Below are 23508 nucleotides of genomic sequence, written 5' to 3'. Positions count from 1 at the left end.
CAGAGGCCATTGTTCCTTTTCTGAGCTGTGCCCCCACAGAGCCAGTAGGTGGGTGCCTTACCCAAGACTCCATCAACCTGGTTCATGCTGTTTGCCCCACCCTGGTGATTCCCTGAGGCCCTGCTCCACCCAACTTTGGGCCCACCCAAGCTGTTTTCATATCAATGGCTCATGCTTCACATTTTCCTAAATTCTCTCAAACCAGCAGCCTCAGTAAGACCTGTACCTCTCTCTAAGTTGCCCCAGGCCCAGCACTAACAGCAGGTGGCTTTGGTTCACAGGTTAGCCCTGCCTGGGCACCTCCAAGCCCAGCACAAGTAGCAGCCATCTGAAGATTGCTTTATAGCTTATGCCAGTGGCCCCTGACAGAACACAGGCACTTGTTGACCTGGGATGTGTCAATGGCAATCAAGGGTCAACTACAACAGGAGGGTTGTACACAATCCACACAGTGAGTTCACTCTCAGTACCCAGCTTGGGTGATAGGGGAGGCTATGCTACTGGACCCTACAGGACACCTACCACATTAGGCCACACTACCAAACCTGGGAGATATAACAGCCCTACCTAATACATAGAAACAAACACAGGAAGGCTGCCAAAATAAAGAGACAAAGAAACATGGCCCAGTTGAAAGAATAGAACAAAACTCCTGAAAAAGAACTATCCAAAATGGAGACAAGCAATTTACTAGATGCAGAGTTGAAATACTGGTTATAAGGATGCTCAATGAACTTAGGACTTCAACAGCATAAAAAAAGATCCAGTCAGAATTGAAGGATATACTAACTGAGATAAAGAACAATTTACAGGGAATTAATAGTAGAGTGGATGAAGGTGAGAATCAAACCAGCAATTTGAAATATGAGGAAGCACAAAACACCCATTCAGAATAGCAAGAAGAAAAAAGAATCAAAAAATAGAAATGAGGAGCCAAAAAGAATCCAAAATAATGTAAGGAGCCTCTGGGACAATTTCATATATATCAACATTTGCATCGTGAGGGTGCCAGAATGAAAAGAGAGAGGGCAAGAAATTGGAAACCTATTTGAAAAAATAATGACAGAAAACTTCCCTAACTCGGTGAAGGAAATAGACATACAAGTCCAGGAAGTGCGGAGTCCCAAACAAGATGAACCCAAGGAAGCCCACTCCAAGACACATCATAATTAAAATGCTAAAGGTTAAAGACAAAGAGAGAGAATCTTAAAAGCAGCAAGAGAAAAGCAGTTAGTTGCCAACAAGGGAGCTTCCATAAGACTGTCAGTTGATTTCGCAAAAGAAACTTTGCAAGCTAGAAGGGATTTGCAAGAAATATTCAAAGTGATGAAAAGCAAGCACCTACAACCAAAATTACTCTACCCAGCAAAGCTATCATTTAGAATCAAAGGACAGATAAAGGATTTCCCAGACAAGAGAAAGCTAAAGGAGTTTATCACCACCAAAACATTATTATATACAATGTTAAAGGGACTTCTTTAAGAAAAAAAAGAAAAAAGATGTTTAAAAGAGCAATAAAATATCCCTGGCTGGTGTAGCTCAGTGGATTGAGCATGGGCCTGCGAACCAGACGATCATGGTTCGATTCCCAGTCAGGGCACAGTTCCCGCAGGGGCCAGTTCCCAGCAGGGGATGCATGAGAAGCAACCATACATTGATGTTTCTCTTCCTCTCTCCTTCCCTTCCCCTCTAAAGATAAATAAATAAATATTTTTTTAAAAAGAGCAATAAAATGTCAATAAATACATATAGCTCAACAATTGAATCTGAAGAACAAATAAATAAACAAGCAGAGCCAAAACAGAATCATAGATACAGAGAATGTATGATGGTTGCCAGATTGGAGAGGTGTCCAGGGGATGGGCAAAAATGGGAAGAGGTTTAAGAAGTACAAATTGGTTGTCACAGAACAGTCATGGGTATGTAAAGTACAGCATAGGGAATAAAGTAGCCAAAGAACATATGCATGATCCATGACATGGACAATGGTGTGGAGATTGCCTCAGGGAATGGGAGAGGGTGCACAGCAAAAGGGAAAAATTGGGAAAACCATAATAGCTTACATAGTAAAATATAACTTATATTTTAAAACAGAAAATGACCAACTAAAATCAAGTAAAATCTTATAATTAAGGTAAGAAAACTATAGTTATTTCAAAAAAGATTTTTAAAGATTTCTCTAATTTGATATTCTATGTTGTTCCAGTATGTTCTGATCCCCACTGGCTTCCCAAGTACGGCCACATCATGGCTACTGGGAAATGAAAACATCCACTTCTGTTTTAGAAATTCACAACATTAATAATCACTTAAGATGGGCAAGACATTCATTTCATTGTGTATGAATACATTTCATCAAGTTTATAAACTAACATTTTTGGTTACACTGAAATAATAGGCTTATAGAAATGGAACAAACAAAAGCCCCTGTACTTAAAAGGGTCAGCCCAGGAACTTTCAGGAGTGCAATACAGTTAGCTGCACACCAGGGGTAAGTGTTGTCAGTGCTTGTGAAAGGAAGCTTGGCAGTGAAAAGACTTTAGAAATACATACAGGAAGTATGGGACAAATTGAATGAATTCAAGAGGATTTTCCTCTTGTATCTTCTAGCAAAAACTTAGTAACTTAGATGATTACATGGAAAAAGCTATGGGTAACTGATTTAAACTGCTCCTCACCATAGCTAAGTATGTATTGAAACTGTCCCCAACACAGCTCCAGCCATACCCATGGTTATAGCAACTTCACGCTTCAGAACATGCGAGTCAGTTCAATGGAATCTGTCAGCAACTCATTGGCACACTGGATCCCTTCTGATTAATAAATACACAGTGCTGAACTCATCTATCCTGAGACCTAACTGCAAATAAAACAAACAAAATCAAAAACAAAAAATCCCTCTTCTACTTGCCTTTACCAGCACGTTCCTTTTTAGTCTCATGATTCCATTCCCTTGTTTCTATTTGATCTTATTGGAATAAACTAAAGCCCGGTGTTATCTCCAATTAGCACATACCAGAACTGTGCATAAGGAAAATTCTTGTCTGAAAAGAGGTTGCTGCGTACAGCCTTACCATTAACACAGCAAAGTTAGTGGTGTGGTCGCAGCGGCAGTGCACGAAGTCACCAGCTTCCCCGTCTTTGTAACAGCCATTTGTGTCCCAATCCTTCTTTGAAAAATTCCAAAAGACACAGGCATAGGAGTGGAGTTTGAATTCGTTTGGGTTATGCTGTGAATGGATAAAACAATTACATCTGATTTTTTAATGCTTAAAATGGTGGGAAAAAGTCGAAAAGGATAAGATGATCATTTGGGAAATCAGATCTGTACTAAGCATGCTATCTTCATTATTAAATTAGGGAAGGGAAAAGGATATAAAGTTCAAATTAGCCAAGTACGCATTTAACTAGCCTGACAAAAAATATGGGTGGAAGGTTTAAATAAATACTTTCAAAGAATCTTTCAAAAGTTTTTCTGTAGATTTCTTTTCCCCAAACTATTCCTGCGTTTGTAATCTAGAGGTGGCTGAAATTTTTACTACTGTTAATGAGGAAACTCACCTGTGGACGGAAGGCCATTGCAACAGAAGCACTCTGATCACCACTGTTTTCATCAGTTTTGCCTGAGATAACTTTTTGAGTAAAATTTAATTTCGTTGTAAAAGTTTTTGATTGGAAGAGCTTGTTATTTTGATACACTATAAAGCTACATGAGTTGGTATTACCTGTGAGGAGAGAAAAAGACACAAAAATCAGTAAGTGAACCATAGCACAAACAAGAAACACAGTCCCATGTCATTGTTGAACTGTGCGGCTGCTTAATATTTGAGTAAAAATGGTTTGCCAGTTGAGCCTTTACTTAATTGCAGCATGTAATTAACATGCATAATCTGTGGTTGGCCATTGTACCCACATTAAATTTTTTTCCTGAGGTTCAGATTCCTGACTTTCTAAGTGGGAACAATAATTCCTGCCTATCCACCTCAAGGACATAATAGGAAGATTTCATTCATAAAGTATACAACTTGCTTTCTATACAGCAAGACAGAGTGAACATCACTGCAGGTAGGTCAAGCCTATTTGCTTCCCCCACTGATAAGACATGGGAGAAGAAAGAGCAAAGGACAAATATAGGGAGAGCTGTGCTTGGACAAGTGTTATGGGGTTTGTCTCCGGTTCAGAGGAACTGAGCAGGGACCAGTCTATCAAGTCATAGGGCCAGGAGTTCAAGTTGTTCCTACCAGGGACGCTTTGAATGGAGCCAGCTTCTTTCCATCGTCTCTTGAACTATTTATTTCCACTATTTCATGACAATTACAGGCTTTCCCAGGGCTGGAAAACTATTATGATACATTTCTTCAGGACCCTGGAAAAAGTGGTCAGCTGTTCCTCAGGGATCCTAACAGGACATGGCCGCAGCCAAGGGCTTTGCTGCGAGGCTGGCCGCCTCACACTTCATACAGCTGTTGGCCATGATTAAAATAACAGAAGCACCAATAACAAGTATACATTTGAAATGAATTAATTTCCTAAACTGTGCTACCTTGTACAAGGGATACATGGAAAACTAAGAATAGCAGCGAGACCAGCCTATTCAGTCAGCTGATCTGAGGAACTGGCAGGCAAGGCGGTACAGCCGGCCAAATGTCCTCCACAGCCAGCCTTGTTGCTTTAGCCCCAACATGGAAATAAAGACACTGGTTTCTAGTACTTTCTCATGGCACATTAAAATTGTTCCTTCTGGACACTCAGGAAGAAAGTTAATCCTGAAAACACAGTTAGGCTTCTGTTTATGTTTTATTTGTATAAAAGAATGACATGCTGGATGCAAAAATCAGATCCTTAGAAGTATATCAATTAAAAAATGGAAGTCCCTGCTCACCTCTTTCCTCCTACAGTATTTTGGTCATTTCTTAGAAAATCGCCATTTCATCTAAGTATTCAGATTTATTAGAAAAAAATTATATTTACCACTATCTTACAATTTTAAGCAGTCTCCATTTTTCTAGATACACCTCCTTCATGTTTCTTTATTCATACTCTCTGTTTTTTTCTGGTCAAATTTTTCAGAAGCTTGTACATTTCATTTGCCTTTTAATGGAATCATTTTTTCACTCTGTTGATCAAGTCTAGCATTTAATTTTTATTTTATTAATTTCTACCCTTGTATTTATCAATCCCTTCCTTTTGGCTTTCTTTACATGCCTCATTAGCATAACACTGGTTTATTTTTTAAACAATTTCTTTTATTTTTTAATAAATTTATCAAGGATATACATTTTCTTTTAAATACCTCTTCATCTACAACCCACAGGTTTAAATCTGTGATGATCCCATTGCCATTAGTTTTTAAGTAAATTATAATTTGCACTTTTTAAAACATTTTTTAAAATTTATTTATCTTTAGAAGGGAAGGGAAGGAGAGAAGGAGAGAAATATCAATGTATGGTTGCCTCTCATGGGTCCCCTGCTGGGAACTGGCCTGCAAACCAGGCATGTGCCCTGACTGGGAATCGAACCTTGATCCTCTGGTTCACAGGCCCACACTCAATCCACTGAGCTACACCAGCCAGGGCATAATTTGCACTTTAATTTCCTTTCTAACAATGGTGCTTTAAAATTTCTAATTGGATAAAATTCTGGCTATTATACTAGTAATCATGGACAAAGCTTGTGACTGAATATTTTTTTAAATGTTGGGGTTTTTTTTTTTAAGAACCTTCATTAGGTAGATTTTTGTTACAAAACAAATTTGTGTCCACAGCCCGAGAATTTACATTCTGCTACCCTCCAAAATTTTTTTTGAAAAGAAATCACCTCTATGACCTAGAGTAGTAGAGATTACCACAATCTGGCAAAGCTCAAACATACCCAAATGCAAATTATTCAGTGTAAAACTAAGTAAACATTATTTTGTACTCTGTGGGTTTTAAGTTATTAATTCCATGGATTTGAGTACACTTTTTTATATAAAGATTTCAGACCTACTTGTCAAGGGTTTGAGCCAGATCTGAAGTTCAGTCATTGCGTCTGTACTAATGCTATCCACATTTGTATCTATATGCGTGGAGCCAGAAACAAGAGAACTGCTAGATCCTACAAGATGGAAAAAGTACATGTTAGACATTATATTTTCATGAATAGAACATTATTTATGGTCAGCAATAGAATGTTCTCTGCTATTACGAGCACATGAAACAGCTTACCTTTCTGCACAGTAAAGCGAACACCTGTAGACCCCGCAGTGTCTTCTGAAGACAAAGCAACAGCCTGCAGTGCTACATTAGGGCTCACCACCGAATTATTGCCCAGGGACAAGGAGTAAGCTTCCATTTCCCGAACTAGCCTGCATAGAGTAAAACATATCAACATGATATTCTAGAGATTCATCATAAAATCAGAGGTGTGTGTTCTCTCCCACATCCCAGTAGAAAGGCATGACTACAGAATTCATAAGATCTCAAGACATTAACACAATCACCTAAAATCCATTGATTTTCTTTATCAGAACATTCCTTTGTTACATATACATTTTAAAAGCTCTGGTGGACTCTCTCCACTGATGGGTATACCTTCTGTATTGATGCCAGAAACCTGAAACTCGAGAATGACAGATTTCCTAATAGAAATAATCTTTATTATGCTGCTCTTCACAGAGAAGAATGGTGTTGACACCCAACATTGGCCAGGCAGGAGATTCTTTTTTCTCCAGTGGAGAGAATCAATTTCCATTTATCCAACTCCCTCCTCTCACCTAAACCCTTTGGGATCCAAAGCATCTCTTGTTAGTTCATTCCCAAGCTGACAGTTCATATGGAACTAGGGAAGAACAGAGCTCTGAACTCATTACCTCAGCTATCAACCAAAATAGCACAGGTTTTCACAATGTTCTTTTTTACTTTGGATAAGTTCCAAGATAGGTTCGATGGAAGGTGGGAGGGAGGGAAGGGAACCTGTGTTTGGTGTTCTCTAAAGAGAAGCCCTAGTATCTTTCTTATTCTTGTTTCTTATAAGAAATATTTGCCAGAGAATCAGGGTTCGAATCCCAGTCAGGGCACATGCCTGGGTTGCAGGCTGGTTCCCTGCAGGCCAACTCCCAGCAGGGGACGCACGAAAGGCAACCATACATTGATGTTTCTCCCTCTCCTTCCCCTCTAAAGATAAATAAATAAATAAAATCTTTAAAAAAAAAAAAGAAAGAAACATTTGCACCATTTCTGTACTTCAGCAAAAAAAAATCTCTATATCTGAGCTAACTGGTTTAATTTAATTTTTTTCCAGAAATATAAGGATTTCATTAAGGTGTAATTGTTCAAAATTCTAAATCTTTGCATCTACCACTAAAATACCTTTTCCCTTCTCCCCAAAAAATTAAAAAAGAGAATTTTTAAAATAAAAATTGCTTTATAAAGAGGATGTGATAATCATTCATATGGAATCATTCACATTGGCTTTTCTGTTTGAAAGGTTTTCCTTTCATAATGCCATTTTCTGTAATTTTAAACAATTCATGCTATTTTCCATTTAATAATTAAAAATCTTACTAACCTAACGAGGTTTCAGCCTTCAACAAAACCTTTCAACCTAACAAGACTCCAATCTTCTAAGAACATAATTCATGCATTCACTTAACAATATCTCTTGAGTACCTGCTAAGAGGTTAGTATCCCCAAAACACTAGGGGTACTAAGAGAAGCTCCCTCAGTCATTTGAATGACAGAGGGAAAGATGCACCAAAAAAAAAAAAGGTGCTTGTCACCCTGGCTGGTGTAGCTCAGTAGATTGAGTGCGGGCCTGCAAACTAGAGGATTGTGGTTCGATTCCCAGTCAAGGCACATGCCTGGGTTGCAGGCCAGTTCCCAGCAGGGGATGCATGAGAGGCAACCATAGATTGATATTTCTCTCCCTCTTCCCTTCCCTTCCCCTCCAAAGATAAATAAATAAATATTTTTTTTAAAAAAAAGATGGTTGTCGTGTTCACAACCACTTTCAAAGTGTAGCTCTAGCCACAGCCACTTCTCAGCCATTTTCTCCCCAAATGATCCTTTCCTCTTCTGGCCATAACCAGTTAAATTACAGATGGGTGCCTGCCTCTGAATATCCAATCTGGAGGCTGTCCATCAACTTGATACAATGGACTAGCAAAAGCAATCATATTCTTTCACTTAGGAATTTTCCATTTAGTGTTAACAGTTATATCAGGAAGTCATGGTTTAAAGGGGACCAGAGAGATCATTATACTATGTGTAAGAACAAATACAAATTAAAAATAAGAATCTGCCCTGGCCAGGTGTTCAGCTGGTTGGAGCATTACCCTCTGCACCAAAAGATTGCAAGTGTGACTCCTGATCAGGGCACATACCTAGGTTGCCAGTTGGATCCTCAGTTGAGGTTCCTACAGAAGGCAACTGATGATGTTGGTCCCTCACATCGATGTTTCTTTCTTTCTCTCTTTTCTTTTTTCTTTCTTTCTTTCTTTCTTTCTTTTTCTTTCTCTCTCCCTCTCAAATCAATGAAAACATATCCTCAGTTAAGAATTTAAAAAAAGAGGCTTAATTTGTTCATCTATATAAAGAGGTAAGATTCCTTTCTGTCTTTGCAATCTCTTAGGAGTTTTCCCATGATGCATGTCATACCCTGGTTTGATGCTTACTCAATAATAAAAGGGATTTCTTTCTCTACTACCTTTGTAGAGAGTATTTCTGGGTTGAGACAAGATTTTCTCTTAATTCTATTCCCCAACATCATGAACAGGGTTGAATTATTAGAGAATAGAAACTGGAAGTAAGATGTTTATTTACTCATGTTAGTTATAAAGACCAGAGCTAACCTTTTCAAAAAAAGACTTATACGTACGTCAGGTAAGATACTAGTGATTTACACACATCACCTCATTTGAGCCTCACAAGAACCCTGCTGAAGTGAGATATAAAGTTAGTCCCATATCACATTGAAGAATCTGAGGCTCTTCAAAGAGATATGAAGTAATTTGGCCAAAATCAATAAATAACCACGCTAAGATATGAACCCAAGACTGTCTGACTCCAAAGGCTATTGCAACAACCACTATATCACCCCAGAGGGAAGACCCAGAAGCTCCTCTACTGAGACCTCCACAGCTGCCTTGGATGCTTTGCTGTTCCCCTACTCCAGGGTTGTATTGTAATCCTGTCCTTAGGTTCCCATGAGATCCAATACGTCTCTTTATAATGAACCTCTGTTTAGCTCATTTAAATGGGTATCTTGTAGCCAAAGAAGGCTGGCTGGCTGGAACAGAAGTGTGAAATGTAAATGTTTAAGGTGTCAGTATTAAGGAAACAGTTTTGCATTCCCAAAGCTAAGTCAACAAGGACAACTATGAGCCTTAATGTGTCAGCAAAGTTTTAAGGTTATGGATCAGTCTTCATAGCAAATGTTCAAACTGGAGAAATGGGATCTTCGATTCACTGAGTGTAGTAGGAAGCCCTTACTGGCAGGGACTCTGCCAGCAGCTGCAGAGCTCCGCCCACTTGAACATTCTGCTTCCTCCCAAGTTAGAAAAAGAGAGTGGCTCAATGGACGCTAGAGAACTTTACTACAACAACGTGAGATGGCTAAAGCTGGAATGAATTTTTTCTTCCCTGTCACTCTCCTCTTTTTTATCCTCACCTCTCCACTCCTCTCACTCAGTGTAAAAGGGGAGTTCAGTAACTTAAAGATACAAAGTAAAAAACTATGAATGAAAGAAGGAAGAAGTCAATGTGAGATGGAAGCTAAGGCCTGGTGCCTGTGAGGAGACTCAAGGGATGGAGTTTGGAAAGGAAGAGTTGCTCCAGGCAGCAATTAGTTTCCTGGGGCAGCTCATCAAGAACACTCTTCAGGGAGCTAAGGGATTGGTGACCTGATGTAGGGACTGGAGGCTGAGGTGAAATAAAGGACCTGAACCCATAGGGTTTAGGCAAAACATCACATGGGAGAAGGTATACCGATAGACAAGGATTAGAAAACTAGAAATTCAGAGTGGAAGGAGGGACTGAGTGTGATTATACCATTTCATATTTCAGTGTGTTGTCTATTTAAAATTTTTACTTATTCCCTCACTATCTCCTTTGAAGCCACTTGGATATTACACATAAGTCACACAAAATTTTTTTCTCCACCTCATAAGCCAGTACCACTCACACAAGCTTTCTCATCTGCACAACGATCCGCAACTTTCTCAGCAAGTCCTACTTCTCTCTGCTCAGCTTTCTCATCAAAAACATCCACTTCGCTCCTTCCCCTTTAGCAGGACAGAAAACACAGAGCCTTCAGCTCTGAAGAGATTCCACTCTTGCTCTCGGTCTCCACATTCACTGAACGTAGACTCTGGACCCCATTGGCCTCTTCCTTCTTTGACTTCAAGGAAAATGGCAGCATCCACCCTCCCCATGAGAAGGGGCCAGACTCCTATTGAAATTTGAAGTCATAAAACATGCCAGTTAAACTGTTCACACAACATTGACCATCCTCTCTCTGGATCACAATCTTTTGAAAGTTCTATTTCATGCTTTTGTGCTTTTCCTACTTTAAAGGCTCAACACTAACTAGGTACTGGCTATAATCATTAGAAAACTGAGAATTACTTGTAGGAATTTCTCTTAAGGAAATAATGGGTTATGCAAAAAAAAATTACTTACAAGAATGTTGATCGCTCAAAGTAATAAAAGACTTAAAGCAATCTAAATGTCCAGTGGCAGTGAATTGCTTAAATAAAAGTTCATTCACATTATGTAGTCATCTAAAACTTGTGATGTAGGTGTATAGGTATTTGTATAAAGAGATGGTTATAAGGTATTATTCATGATGAAAGAAAGTTATAAATCAATAGATTATATACAAAGGTTAATATACACTGCTCCATCTAGTCACTGAAGATCAGGTAGAAAGCCAAGGTTTTAGTCTGCATTCCAGAGGCACTGGCCAGTTAGTGCCTCCATGAGAGAAATAAAGACACCTCTATTAACGCTTTAACTTAGGAAAGTAAACAGCACTTTGTCAGGTTTTCTTTCCAAATTGGAATTATGCTTACGATGAAAAGGTATTATCATCTTCAGCAGCAGCTTCTTGAAAAACATCTTCCCTGGCAGCTAGAAGTTGACTCACTGTTGATACGGCAACTACTTTTGCCTGCCAAGAAGAAAAACCAGTCGTCACAGAGGACATATATCATATGCTATCACAGCCATCATTATCATGAATTATTATGGTACCAAGTAGAACTAAAGGTTTAGTTTTCAATCTGCATAAGATGGCAGAGAATAAAGATAAGGCACAGAGAAAATATAAATTGGGGCAGTCAGGAGGCTTAAGTCTCCGAATTTAAACTTACAGCAAGGTCTTCCACAGAACCTCCACATCATCCCCAAGAACATAAAACCAGATGCTTGGATACAAAAGCAGAAACAAAATACAAAGAGTGCAGCACTCTGAATGTGAGAACGTTACAGTTCACAATACTTAATATAACTTATTAGTTACCCTTAGTAACTATTAGACTTAGCAAAGTTACTTCTAGTTTTCTTTAAATTAAAAAATCAGGAGGTCCTAGCCCAGTGGCTCAGTTGGATGGAGCGTGGTCCTGCACACCCAAAGGCTGCAGGTTCAGTTCACAGTCAGGGCACATGCCTGGGTTGCAATTCAATCCAAGTCAGGGCATGCACAGGAGGCAACCAATCAATGTTTCTCTCTCCACCCCCCCCCCCCCCCGCCCCGCCACTCTCCCTCCCTGTCTCTCCCTCTCCCTCCCTCCCCCCTTCCCTTCCTCTGTCTAAAATCAGTATATATATATAGCTTCTGGTGAGGATTTAAGAAAAAAATCAGGAGTACATTGGAAAAGATCTCTTGACATTCGCTGATTGTTTAACTACCCTCTTTTGAGTTATTAATACCCTTTTGTCTTTACTGGCTAATCCTTCCATAAAGTCTACATTTGGTGGTCATTATTTTTCTCTCAATTCTATTTTTATTCACTTATGATTTTGATCCTACATAATTTCCAAAGGTGCTAAGCTAACATAAAATAATTGTTTTGAAATAAAACATTTATGGGGAATAGAAGAAAGGAGTACATATTTTCAGGCCATGCTGGTATTCGGCTGGTAAACACTCTCTGACCAGCACCCAAGCTGTGCCAATGGTAAATGCTCACCTCAGTTCTTGTTTTCAAATAAAGGAGTTTTGCAGTTTATAGTATGAGAGATGTAAACTAGAAGTTTCTTAGAAAGCCAAAACTAAAATGCAAATATGGCTAGCAGAAAGAAATCACAGTTTAAAACATCACATTCCAAAGTGAGTTCCTTAGAACACCAGTTTCTTGGAATTGAACAGGGATGCTGAGGTCAAATGTAGTTGGTAAATGTGTTAATAAGGTGAAATAGATTTTAGGCTTTCCAAATTTCATGTGATAATGATCATCATGATTATCCTGAAAGAGAATAATTGGCCAAGGAGCCTTTTTTTAGCTCTTTGAGAATCTCACAGAAAGAGCGCTCTGCAAAATGGCCTGAAGCAGCATAAACCAGGCCTACATCCACATCCTGGAGTAAGGAGTAAAGCTTGGGATGACTTCCTTTCTCCCCCTCCCTTTTTGGAAAACCTTGTGAGGTTCACCTCAGCAGAAGCCTTCCTGGATGTGTTGAAGATCTGTCCCACCACTTTTGTAGCAGAAGTGATGTTCTCAGGAGTTAACATTGTCACATTAGTTGTTAAAAGCTGGGCATCCTCAGAAATTGTTGAAAAATTTGCTGTGGCATTGTCTATCTGTAAAAAAAAAGTTTTATGCGACATCTATGAACACTTTCCAAGCAACTACCAGTGAGTAAGCTGGTGTTCAGTTGAGCTTCAATCTCCTGAGCATCACATCCTCTCAGTTTTTCGAGTTTGTTTCTTTCTGACTATAAATTACACAACAATTGTAAACTTATACCACAATCCTGTGCTGTTGCATATAATAATTTTTAAAATGGATTTGTATTATATATGTTTCTTAATTTCATTTTCCAAGTTATTCATTTTTATTATATTTTACAAGATTACTGGTCTGCGAAGGGTAAATGTATTAATAAGATGAAATAGATTTACTTGTTACAGGCTTTCCAAATTTCATGTGATAATGATCATCGTGACTATCTTGAAAGATAATATTTGGACAAGGAGCTTTTTTTTTAGTTCTTTGAGAGTCTCACAGAAAGAGTGCTCTGCAAAATGGTCTGAAGCAACATAAACCATACCCATGTCCATATCCTGGAATAAGAAATAAAGCTTGGGATGACTTTCTTTCTCCCCTTCCTTTTTAAAAAAACCTTGTGAGATTTACCTCAGCGGAAGCCCTTTGTGAGTTTTTCAACTGAAAAGCCTAAAAACTAGCTTTTCAGCATGGACAGTTTGGGCAGCATGGACCTAGACAACCTCTCCATGTACCTGCTGGCCCTACATTCTCATGTGCATGTACAACATGTTACTCCATGTTGTCATTAGTGGAGCTGTGGGAGTCAATTGTGTGTGTGTGTGTGTTTCACACTTAGTTTTTCACTAGATGGCAGCACCATTTCAAAAATCAAACCAACATCAGAGGCTATTCAAGCTTGGGAAAGAGTTGGAAGCAATATCCAATCACTAGACAGAAATAATGCTCCCATTCAGCAGCCAGGTTTCTGCTGCGTGCTAGGCACTTTGCTAAATGTTTTGCAAATGCTATCATATTTAATACACAAAACAGCATTGTGAGTGGAGTGCTCTCATCCCTGGTTAAAGCCTTAGAGTGGGTAAGGAGCGCACTCAGAGTCCACGCACTTTGGGAATGGCAGAGCTAATAGTCAAACACTGGCCTGCTGGACTCCAGAACATGAAGTCTTCCCCACAGCCTGGGTGGGAGGCACAGCCTACGTCACTGGCAGCCACCTCCATACGCAACCACCATCCCCACTCCTGCATATCTATAATTAGGGAGCCAGTAAGGTACAGTGCAGACTTTATTTTTTTACATTTTTTATTGTACTTTTTCATTACCATTTGTTCCCCCTACACTCTCTTCCACCTCCACCCGCTGGAACAGTGTGGACTTTAAAGTCAAAAGCAGCCCCATCATTTTTGTCTGTGATTCACCAGGCAAAGTACCACACCTTTCAGAGCCACAGTTTCCTCTTCTACAAAAGGAGTACATTAACACTCACCTGTAGAGGTGTTACAGGAATTAAATATGATACAATAGTATATGTAAAACATTCACCACAGCCTTTAGCATGCAGTCAGTGCTCAATAATTAGTAAGTGTTATTAGCTATAGTCACCTACAATATGGCAATAACATCAAATTCACAGAGGTCCTATAAAAACTAAATGAGATATGTAACATGCCTAGCACCTGGAAGAACCACGTGAAGGTATGTTTCCTCTTCTGCTCCTTGTTTGGCCCCAGGTGTTAGCGATCCCAGGTATATGTATTTGGGTATATCCTTAGTCAAAGTAATTTAATCTGTATGAAAAAAAATTTATTCAGATGTACTTCCTACTTCACCTGCTCATGAACACAGCCCTGAGATGACCATCATATTCTAGAATTTCCTGTCTGAAAAAGTCTTTGGTCATAGTTTTTTCTATTTGTTCTGATCGAGTACATCATTAGAATACATGACTTTTGGTCTGACATATCGGGGATCTGTTTTTTTAAAAACTTCACTGGTTTAAAAAGATGATGCTGTTTCAAATGTGCTCTAGATTGTCATTTGCTGAAATGTGCTGAACCAACATGTTCCACTATCCATTTTCACAAACAGATGCCAACTTTAAAACAAAAAGTTTTAATTACTAGTTTTTGTTATTTCCAATTTGAGAGTTTTAAAAAGCATTGACTTGACCATCAGGCCTTTTCCAGCTGCCCATCACATGGACCATAGAGCATACCTGCTTTTCCAGAATTGCCAGATTCAAATTGCAATCTCCTATTTTTGGTGCTTCTAATGTTATTTTTCCATATTCATCAAGATGGCACAGCCGGGTTGCTCTTGGATGGCCCGCTTTAATAAAAATTAGAAAAAAAAAAGACAGTGAGTGTTTGCAAGATGGCCACAGCACCTGCCTGCTCCTGTATACATGCCCCTTCAAGTGTGATTTTGCTACTCCTCCATCCACAGGTGGAGTTGGTTCCTCCATTTCCTGAATCTAGGCAGGCCTTAGAACTTTCTTTGACAAAGTGAATGTGGAAAAAATGACATTGTATCAGTTGTAGAACTTAGGCCTTGAGAAGCCTTGAAGTTTTGGCCTTCACTTTGTAGGAATACTATCCTGAGACTGTCATATAAGAAAATGGGTCTAATACACTGGGGATGAGAGGCCAGACAGAGGAGAACTGAGCCCCCCACTGTGCCCCTCCTCGCCACCCACCACCCAGCTAACAGCCAGCACAGATGGCCCACATGAATGATATCATCTTAGACCTTCCTGCTGCCACATCCAGTTGCCACAGTCAAATCACAAAACTGAAAAATCTACGTCATTATTGTTTTAAGCTGTTAAGTTTGTGGTGGTTTTGATACAAAGCAGTAGAAAAGTGAATTGGACAGTTACTACAAGAATATTTTAGGCAGTTACTACTTGTCTTGATTTTTAAATCTGGGGTTCAAAAGACCTGTTGACTATTATTTCCTTCCTTTGAAGTCTGCAAGGAAGATTTGCCTTCCAACAATCAGGGACAGGGCTTTAAATTGAAAGTGATGAGGAAATACAAGGCTGAGAGAACAGAAACAGTGTGAAAATCCCCACTACATACTGAATAATAAGTTGATCTTCCCCCCTTTTTTCATCTGGATAATACCTGAAACGCAAAGAGTTCTATTGTATTGCAGCAACTGTTAGATATTTGGTTGGTTCTCAATAACCACTTGTTGAACCATTGGATGTATTTCCTAGGATTATAACCTGAGCATCCTTACCTTAGTGTCCTTCTATGGCTAACACTTAAGAGGCTGTTAATAGATAAAGTCACCTCTAGTGTCATTAAAGGGATAGCTCATCAGAAGATCAAACTTTCCTTAGGACCAGCTTTGGGCAGCTGCTTCTTGGGAAACTACTAGAGACACTGAAATCAGAGATTTATTCTACAATGATTAAAGTAGGAGGTTAAGGTCACTCCTAACTCATATGAGGGCCCCACCTCTCCACTATGAGATATTAAAAATTTCAAACATAGAATATTATTTTTTATCTGGCCAAAAGGAAGGCATAGATAGGTATACTTTGCCTCCTTGCACGACCAAAAGAAAGACAACAAATTTAAAAACAAAAAACAACCAGAACTGCCAGAAAATCAAGTTGTATGAAAGTTCAACAACCAAGAAATTAAAGAAGAAATATTCATCCAGACTGGTAGGAGGGGCAAAGATAAGCAGCCCAGGTGAACCCATGGCAAGGCAGTGGCTGGAGGACTGAGTGGGCAAGGAAGCTCGCGGTCCCACATTCGCATATGGATAAAGTGGGAGAAACAACTGAGGAGCAAGACAGACTGAGAAACCCAGGGTTCCTATATAGGGAAAGAAAGCCTCAAAACCTCTGTCTCTAAAAACCCGTGGGTGTTACGGTGGCAGGAGAAACTCCCAGCCTCACAGGAGAGTTCATTGGAGAAACCCACACAGTCCTAGAACATACACAAACCCACCCACCCAGGAATCAGCACCAGAAGGGCCCAATTTGCTTGTGGGTAGTGGGGAAAGTGATTGAAAGCCAGCTGAGAGCTGTGCAAGTGGCATTGGTCCTGCTCTGACCTGTCCCCCACATACAGTGCCACAATGTAGCAACCCAGGTTGCCCCACCCTGGCAAATACCTAAGACTCTGCCCCTTAAAACATGACAGGTGCACCAAGACAAAGAAATATGGCCCAAACAAAATAACAGATCAAAACTTCAGAAAAACAACTAAGTGACAAAGAGATACCTAACCTGTTAGATGCAAAGTTCAAAACACTGGTAATCAGGATACTCACAGAAATGTTTGAGTATGGTTGCAAAATAAAGGAAAAAGTGAAGGTTATACAAAATGAAATAAAGAAAAATATATAGGGAACCAGCAGTGAAGGGAAGGAAACTGGGACTCAAATCAACAATTTGTACCAGAAGGGAGAAGTAAACATTCAACCAGAACAGAATGAAGAAACAAGAATTCAAAAAAACAAGGAGAAGCTTAGGAATCTCTGGAATGACTTTAAAAACATTCCAACATCCAAATCATAGGGGTGCCAGAAGGAGAAGAGGAAGAGCAAGAAATTGAAAATTTACTTGAAAACATAATGAAGGAGAACTTCCCCAAACTGGCAAAGGAAATAGAGTTCCAGAAAGTCCAGGAAGCTCAGAGAGTCCCACAGGTGGACCCAAGGAATCACACACCAAGGTACGTCATAATTACATTACCCAAGATTAAAGAGAAGGAGAGAGTCTTAAAAGCAGCAAGAGAAAAGGAGACAGTCACCTACACAGGAGTTCCCATAAGACCATCAGGTGATTTCTCAAAAGAAATCTTGCAGGCAAGAAGGGGCTGGAAAGAAGTATTCCAAGTCATGAAAGGCAAGGACCTACATCCAAGATTGCTCTATCCAGCAAAGCTATCATTTAGAATGGAAGGGCAGATAAAGTGTTTTTCAGATAAAGTCAAGTTAAAGGAGTTGATCATTGCCCAGCCCTCATTACATGAAATGTTAAAGGGACTTATCGAAGAAAAAAAGATAAAAAATATGAACAGTAAAATGACAACAAACTCGCAGCTATCAACAACTGGACATAAAAAAAAAAACTAAGCAAACAACTAGAACAGGAACAGAATCACAGAAATGGAGATCACATGGAGGGTCATCAGTGGGAAGGGGAGAGGGGAGAATGGGGGAAAAGGTATAGGGAATAAGAAGCATAACTGGCAGGTACAAAATAGACAGGGGGAGGTTAAGAACAGTATGGAAAATGGAGAAGCCCAAAAACTTGTATGTACCACCCACAAACATGAGCTAAGGGGAGTGTGGAATGCTGATGGGAGGGGGAGTGCAGGGCAGAGGGGAATAAAGTGGAGAAAAACTGGGACAACTGTAACAGCATAATCAATAAAATATACTTTAAAAAAAGAATTTTATTTTGTAAGCAGCTGTATTTCCAACGCATCTTTGCCTCCATATCTACCCACTCAAAATCATTAGGAAGTGTTTTGTTCATTTGTTATACAAAATTGAATGATTAGAAGTAACTCTTAATATGAAACTAAAAGTAAATTTGCCAATAGTTGGAATCTGTAGCTTTTTAAAATTTTTTATTTATTTATTTTTAGAGAGGGGGAGGAAGGGAGAAAGAGAAGGAGAGACATACCAATGTGTGGTTGCCTCTCACACACCCCCTATTGGGACCTGGCCTGAAACCCAGACATGTGCCCTGACTGGTAATCGAACCAGTGACCCTTTGATTTGCAGGCAGGTGTTCAATCTACTGAGCCACACCAGCCAGGGATTGAATTTATAGTTTTAAAATTATAGGCCCTTCCCCGGCTGGTGTGACTCAGTGGATTGAGTGCCAGCCTGTGAACCAAACTAGCTGGTTGGATTCCCAGTCAGGGCACATGCCTGGGTTGCAGACCAGGTCCCAGTAGGTGGGGTGCAACAGGCAACCAATCAATGTTTCTCTCACACATCAATGTTTCTCTCCCTCATGCCCCCTCTCTAAATATAAATAAAATCTTATAAAAAATAAACTTATAGGCTAAATTTGAAATTCAAAGTTATGTATAATAACATTTCATAATATATGCTCAGGAAAGAAAATAAATAACCAATTGAAAGATACTGATTTTCTTGCTCCCAAAACATAATACATATCAAGGAAGTGTTCTATCCCTTTATGGGCATATTACTAAAATTTTTACTCTTCCTGATTAATAGCACAGTTATCTGTTTTATAGATTATTAGGAAATGCTTAGGCATAAAACATATAAAATTAGGATAATAAGTATCCATGGACATATCATACACCACAAGTAGCAAACACAAGGCCCGTAGGCCAAATCCAGCCCTCCACCTTGTTTTATCTGGCCCAGCACCTTGTTTCTACCCAGCGGCAGCGCCAAGCTCCTTGCCCCTAGTTAAGGTGTAGTTACATTTACACAGTCCTAAAACTACATTCTGCCCTTTGAAGGCAACCTCGTGGCTGATGTGGCCGCCCATGAAAATGAGTTTGACTCCCCTGTGTACAGTATAAGAAGTATTAATACAGTTGAAGCCTCCTCTTACCTCTGAACTTTCAATCAAGAGGTTGAAAATACAGTTCCCATGTGAAGAGTAGTATCATGAATTTTTGAGTTACAGTAATATACAGGGTGGGGCAAAAGTAGGTTTACAGTTGTTTATATGAAAAAATAATACAATAATTAATAAATAATAGTACAAGAATAAACCCTGTGTTTCATGTACTCACAACAGCAAACATACTTTTGCCTCACCCGGTATGTGGGCAGAGGCAATTTGAATTCTGCAAATAGGATGTCAGTCTACATAATTTCTTAGAATTAATAAAGTAAAAAAACACATAGGGAAGAGCAGTACATAAAATTTACTTGTGCTGCAGAGAGCCCTCGGCATACATGAAAATAAATATGTAAATAAAATGTGAAATTTTGCCCATGGTCATTACTGACAGAAGTTTTATCAAACATTTTCACAAATGACCTAGAATTGGCTGTGTTACTGAGGTATCCAGTTCTGAAAAAAGATGGATGATAACCTGCAGTAAGAGGCAGGAGGCTGGAGGACGAGTGAGGTGCAAGTGGATGCAAACAAAGGACAGGTGAAACATAAAGGGAAGATCACTGGCTTACTGGGCTCTAAGCTGTCAGGAAAGGAATCCATGAATTTCTGCAGGCTACTCTCAAAAGATATTACCCAATGTGTCATTGAAATCAAATAAGTCTTCAGAATCCTGGGTATCATTAGAGAGCATATTAGAAATATCATTTATCCCTTTATTTTTGTACTACTTCAATGCAAACAAGGTTATCATGCCTCAAGAAAGGTGTGATGAAGACAGAGAATGTTCCAGTATGGATAACTAAATTCAGGAGGAGATGAAAGACTCCCAGCTATAGACAGACTTAACTGTGCATCTCTACCTAGAAAGATGAAGTCTGAAAATAGATATGGCGTAAATCAATAGTGTAGCTGATTTTTAAAATTAAGACAAACTATATAACTTAAAAAGTAGATGTTAACCTGATCAAACTCTAGGAGATAGATTGAAGGGAAAAAAAATAACCAGTTGAAGAAGTAGCAAAAGGAATTTGCAACTGATCCATATTAAGGTTTCCAGGAAATTTAGAATTTTGTGAGGTAATACCCTAAATTTTAAACATTGACATTGTAAAAAGGGAGTCAAACTCTTCTACAAAGCCTTTGTTGATGCCTCTTCCAGAGACCTAAACCTAGTTGAGGGGATGACATATATGACCCAATAGAGTGATTTATCTACTGAAACAGGGGTGAGGGTTGGAAAAGCACATACCATTTAGAGTGTCCTTTTCACATGTTTCAACGGAAGAGCCATAACTTCCCACTGGAATTCGGCCAAAAGTAAAACTGCTATCGGTACTCTTTTCACAGAAATTAGCTACAATAAAAAGAAAAAAGTCATCTTAAATTATACTTTTTTAAAATTTCAAACCAGATAAAAGTCAAAGTTCAAAACCCATCCGGTATAATTTGAAGAGTAATGGAAAGCTTACAGGACTCACTGGCCCACCAGGAACTTCATACTTTCTTACGTAGTTAAGTTATTACCATTAGAATAACTACTATGCTAGATAACAGGTTCCAATTTAGATGTGCATAATATAGCCCTGACCAGTGCGACTCAGTTGATTAGGTGTCCTTCTGCAAAGCACAAGGTCACAGGTTCAATTCCAGCCAGGGCACATGCCTGGGTTGCAGGTTTGGTTTCCAGCCGAGGCCTGAACAAGGGGCAACTGATCTATGTTTCTCTCTCACATCAATGTTTTTCTCCCTCACTTTCTCCTTCTCTTTCCCTCTCTCTAAAAATAAATAAATAAAATTTGTTTAAACATGCACAATATTTGGTAGAGGTGGGATGTGATTGCTAATACATCATTCAAGAATAGTATGTGAAATAAGTTGAAATCTTGAAAACCTAGAGCCCGTGGTGGCAAAGAGCATCATGAAGATGTGGGTCAAAGCAAAAAGGCCAAGGTCTTGGGCATGTGGAATATACTGGCTGGTAGGAAAGTAGGGGGTGGTAGCAGTGTGCTTCTGGAACTCTGGATCCTAAGTAGGTAGCATGAAGTGTGCATAGTATTGAGAAGCACTCTGCGGATCGACAAGTGACTTTGAGCTTTGATTCTGAGATAACATTAATCAATGTCAAACCTTTAAATTAATAACTTCTCTTCAAGAGAAAGGAAGAAAAGACAAAAACTTCATCCAAGTACATACTTAAATAGAATGATGCATCTTGGTTTCAGAAAAGTGAAATGTGTTAGAATTGTGATAGATAATAAATGTGTTAGAATTGAAATGGTGTAACATAGCTTATCACAAGTTGAAAGGACCTGAGAAAACCACATCACTCTGTGTAAGACATTGCACCTAGAAGGCAAAGCAGCAGCAAGTTTACAGAGAAACTTTACCTCTATTAAACATACAGGTAAATAGCACCAAAACTCAGCTATTGAGGTAATAAACACAAAAGCCATCATTATTATACCCATTGTTACTATAATCATTAACAGAAACTTCGAGAAGCTTTTTTGCTGTCCTTGGTAACACAAGGTTCACCTAAACCTCACACCCTAGTATTATCCCAAGAAACTTACCAATTGTACATCTCAATCCTTTCCATTCTTCTGAACAAACACATCTGCCATTTACCCAGGTTCCACCATTCCTGCAGAACCCTGTAGGGATGCTTGGTGAGGGTGCATATGTTCCTAAAAAATAATAAATAATAGAATGACATATGAACTGTCTGATTAGTTTCTTCTTTGGGGTCTGTGGCCTTTAATTTACATATGTAAAATCATTACTTTGAGGAGCATTGCTGAGATATATTCTTTGTAATGCCATCACAGGATAAAGAATGCTAGATGTTAGATGTTATAGAGAATAATAGATGTTATAGAGAATAATAGACCATATTTGAAAGACACCTTGACCAAGAAGATTAGAATTTACTTAAGGAAACAGCAGATTATGTAGATGGTAGACAGACAGACAACCAACTCAACACCCAAATTTGTAAGTGCTATTGGAATATAGAAGTGAGATGCTGAGGACAGGAGTAACCTATGCAGGAAAGACTTTCCAGAAGAGGTGGTATTTGAATACAATTTTAAGACTAAATCTAGAAAAGATAAATACAAATAAATAGCCCAAGAAGGCAGGATACAAAGTACAAAATACAAAAACATGGAAAGTTCTGATATGTCGTAAGAACAGAGAAAGGCTTAATATATCAGGAGAACAGGTTCTATGTGGAGCAATAGCAGCACATAGATTGAATTATGAGTGATTTTATAGACCAAACAAATGGATTTAAACCTGAAGAAGCCTAGTGAGGCCTTGCAACAAGTGAGCAACATGATAAAGGATGTTTTTTAGGAGGACACTTCAAGCAATATGGGAAGTGACTGAGTCTTGTAAGACTAGCTAAGTGAGAACCTAATCTAAAGCAGTAGCTCTAAGGAGGTTAGACGTCAATAGATTCAGGAAGCATGCCTGGATAGGATTATTATGATCCAGTGACTGGTTATTTTAGGTTGGGAACACTGGGGTCTTTAAATCTGGTGACAAGGTGGATAATGAGCAAATTAATATAAGCCTAAGAATGCACGAAGAAGTTCCACTTCCAATAATGATAGAGTAGATTATACCATACTAACCCACCTACAGATAATGATTTTAAACCATGGACAAAAGTAAACAAATGAATTACTAGAGAATGTTGGACAGCAATGAAAAGCAGGCAAACACTAAAAGGTATTCCAAGTTTATATAGTCTTGGTTTTTAAACCTTTAAAAAAGGTTTAAAAATAAAGAGAGCTTCAGGGACATGTGGGACAATTCCAGCAGTCTAACATATATGCAATTGGTGTTGCAGAGAGGAGAAGAGATGGAGTTAGGCAGATAAAATATCTGAAGAAATAATGGTCAATGATTTTCCTAAGAAGCTCAGTAAAGCACAAAGTAAACACACAAAAAAACCACACTTAGACATACCATAGTGAAGTTGCTGAAATTCAGAGATAAGGAGAAAATCTTGAAAGAAACCAACTACTGACCCAGACAATTTTACTAGTGAATTAGGAGAGAAAGAATGCCAATATTACGTGTACTCTTTGAGAAAATAGAGACAAGGATAAAATTCCCAAATATTTCATAGTACTAGGATAACTTTGATACCTAAATATGGCAAAGACACAAAAATAGAAAATCACACACCAATTAACCTCACCTATACAGT

General features: G+C 38.9%; 1 protein-coding gene across 1 annotated transcript in view; it reads right to left on the bottom strand.

The window, feature by feature from the left end:
* The window catches only part of ADGRG7 (adhesion G protein-coupled receptor G7), a 70141-nt gene that overhangs the window by 28571 nt on the left and 18062 nt on the right, over positions 1-23508 (bottom strand). The window contains exons 2-10 of the mRNA XM_037058948.1: positions 21863-21976; positions 20539-20643; positions 14922-15034; positions 12631-12780; positions 11051-11148; positions 6207-6346; positions 5989-6096; positions 3562-3725; positions 3075-3230 (exon numbers count right to left, since the gene is read on the bottom strand). Coding sequence (XP_036914843.1) covers positions 3075-3230; positions 3562-3725; positions 5989-6096; positions 6207-6346; positions 11051-11148; positions 12631-12780; positions 14922-15034; positions 20539-20643; positions 21863-21976 — 1148 coding nt within the window. The remainder of the gene's footprint in view (positions 1-3074; positions 3231-3561; positions 3726-5988; positions 6097-6206; positions 6347-11050; positions 11149-12630; positions 12781-14921; positions 15035-20538; positions 20644-21862; positions 21977-23508) is intronic.

This window comes from Sturnira hondurensis, unplaced genomic scaffold, assembly GCF_014824575.4.
Source record: "Sturnira hondurensis isolate 20B ecotype Veracruz unplaced genomic scaffold, ASM1482457v3 Scaffold0010428, whole genome shotgun sequence".
Lineage (NCBI taxonomy): Eukaryota > Metazoa > Chordata > Mammalia > Chiroptera > Phyllostomidae > Sturnira > Sturnira hondurensis.
Note: the sequence above shows the minus strand (reverse complement) of the source record. Positions and strands in the feature narration are given on the sequence as shown.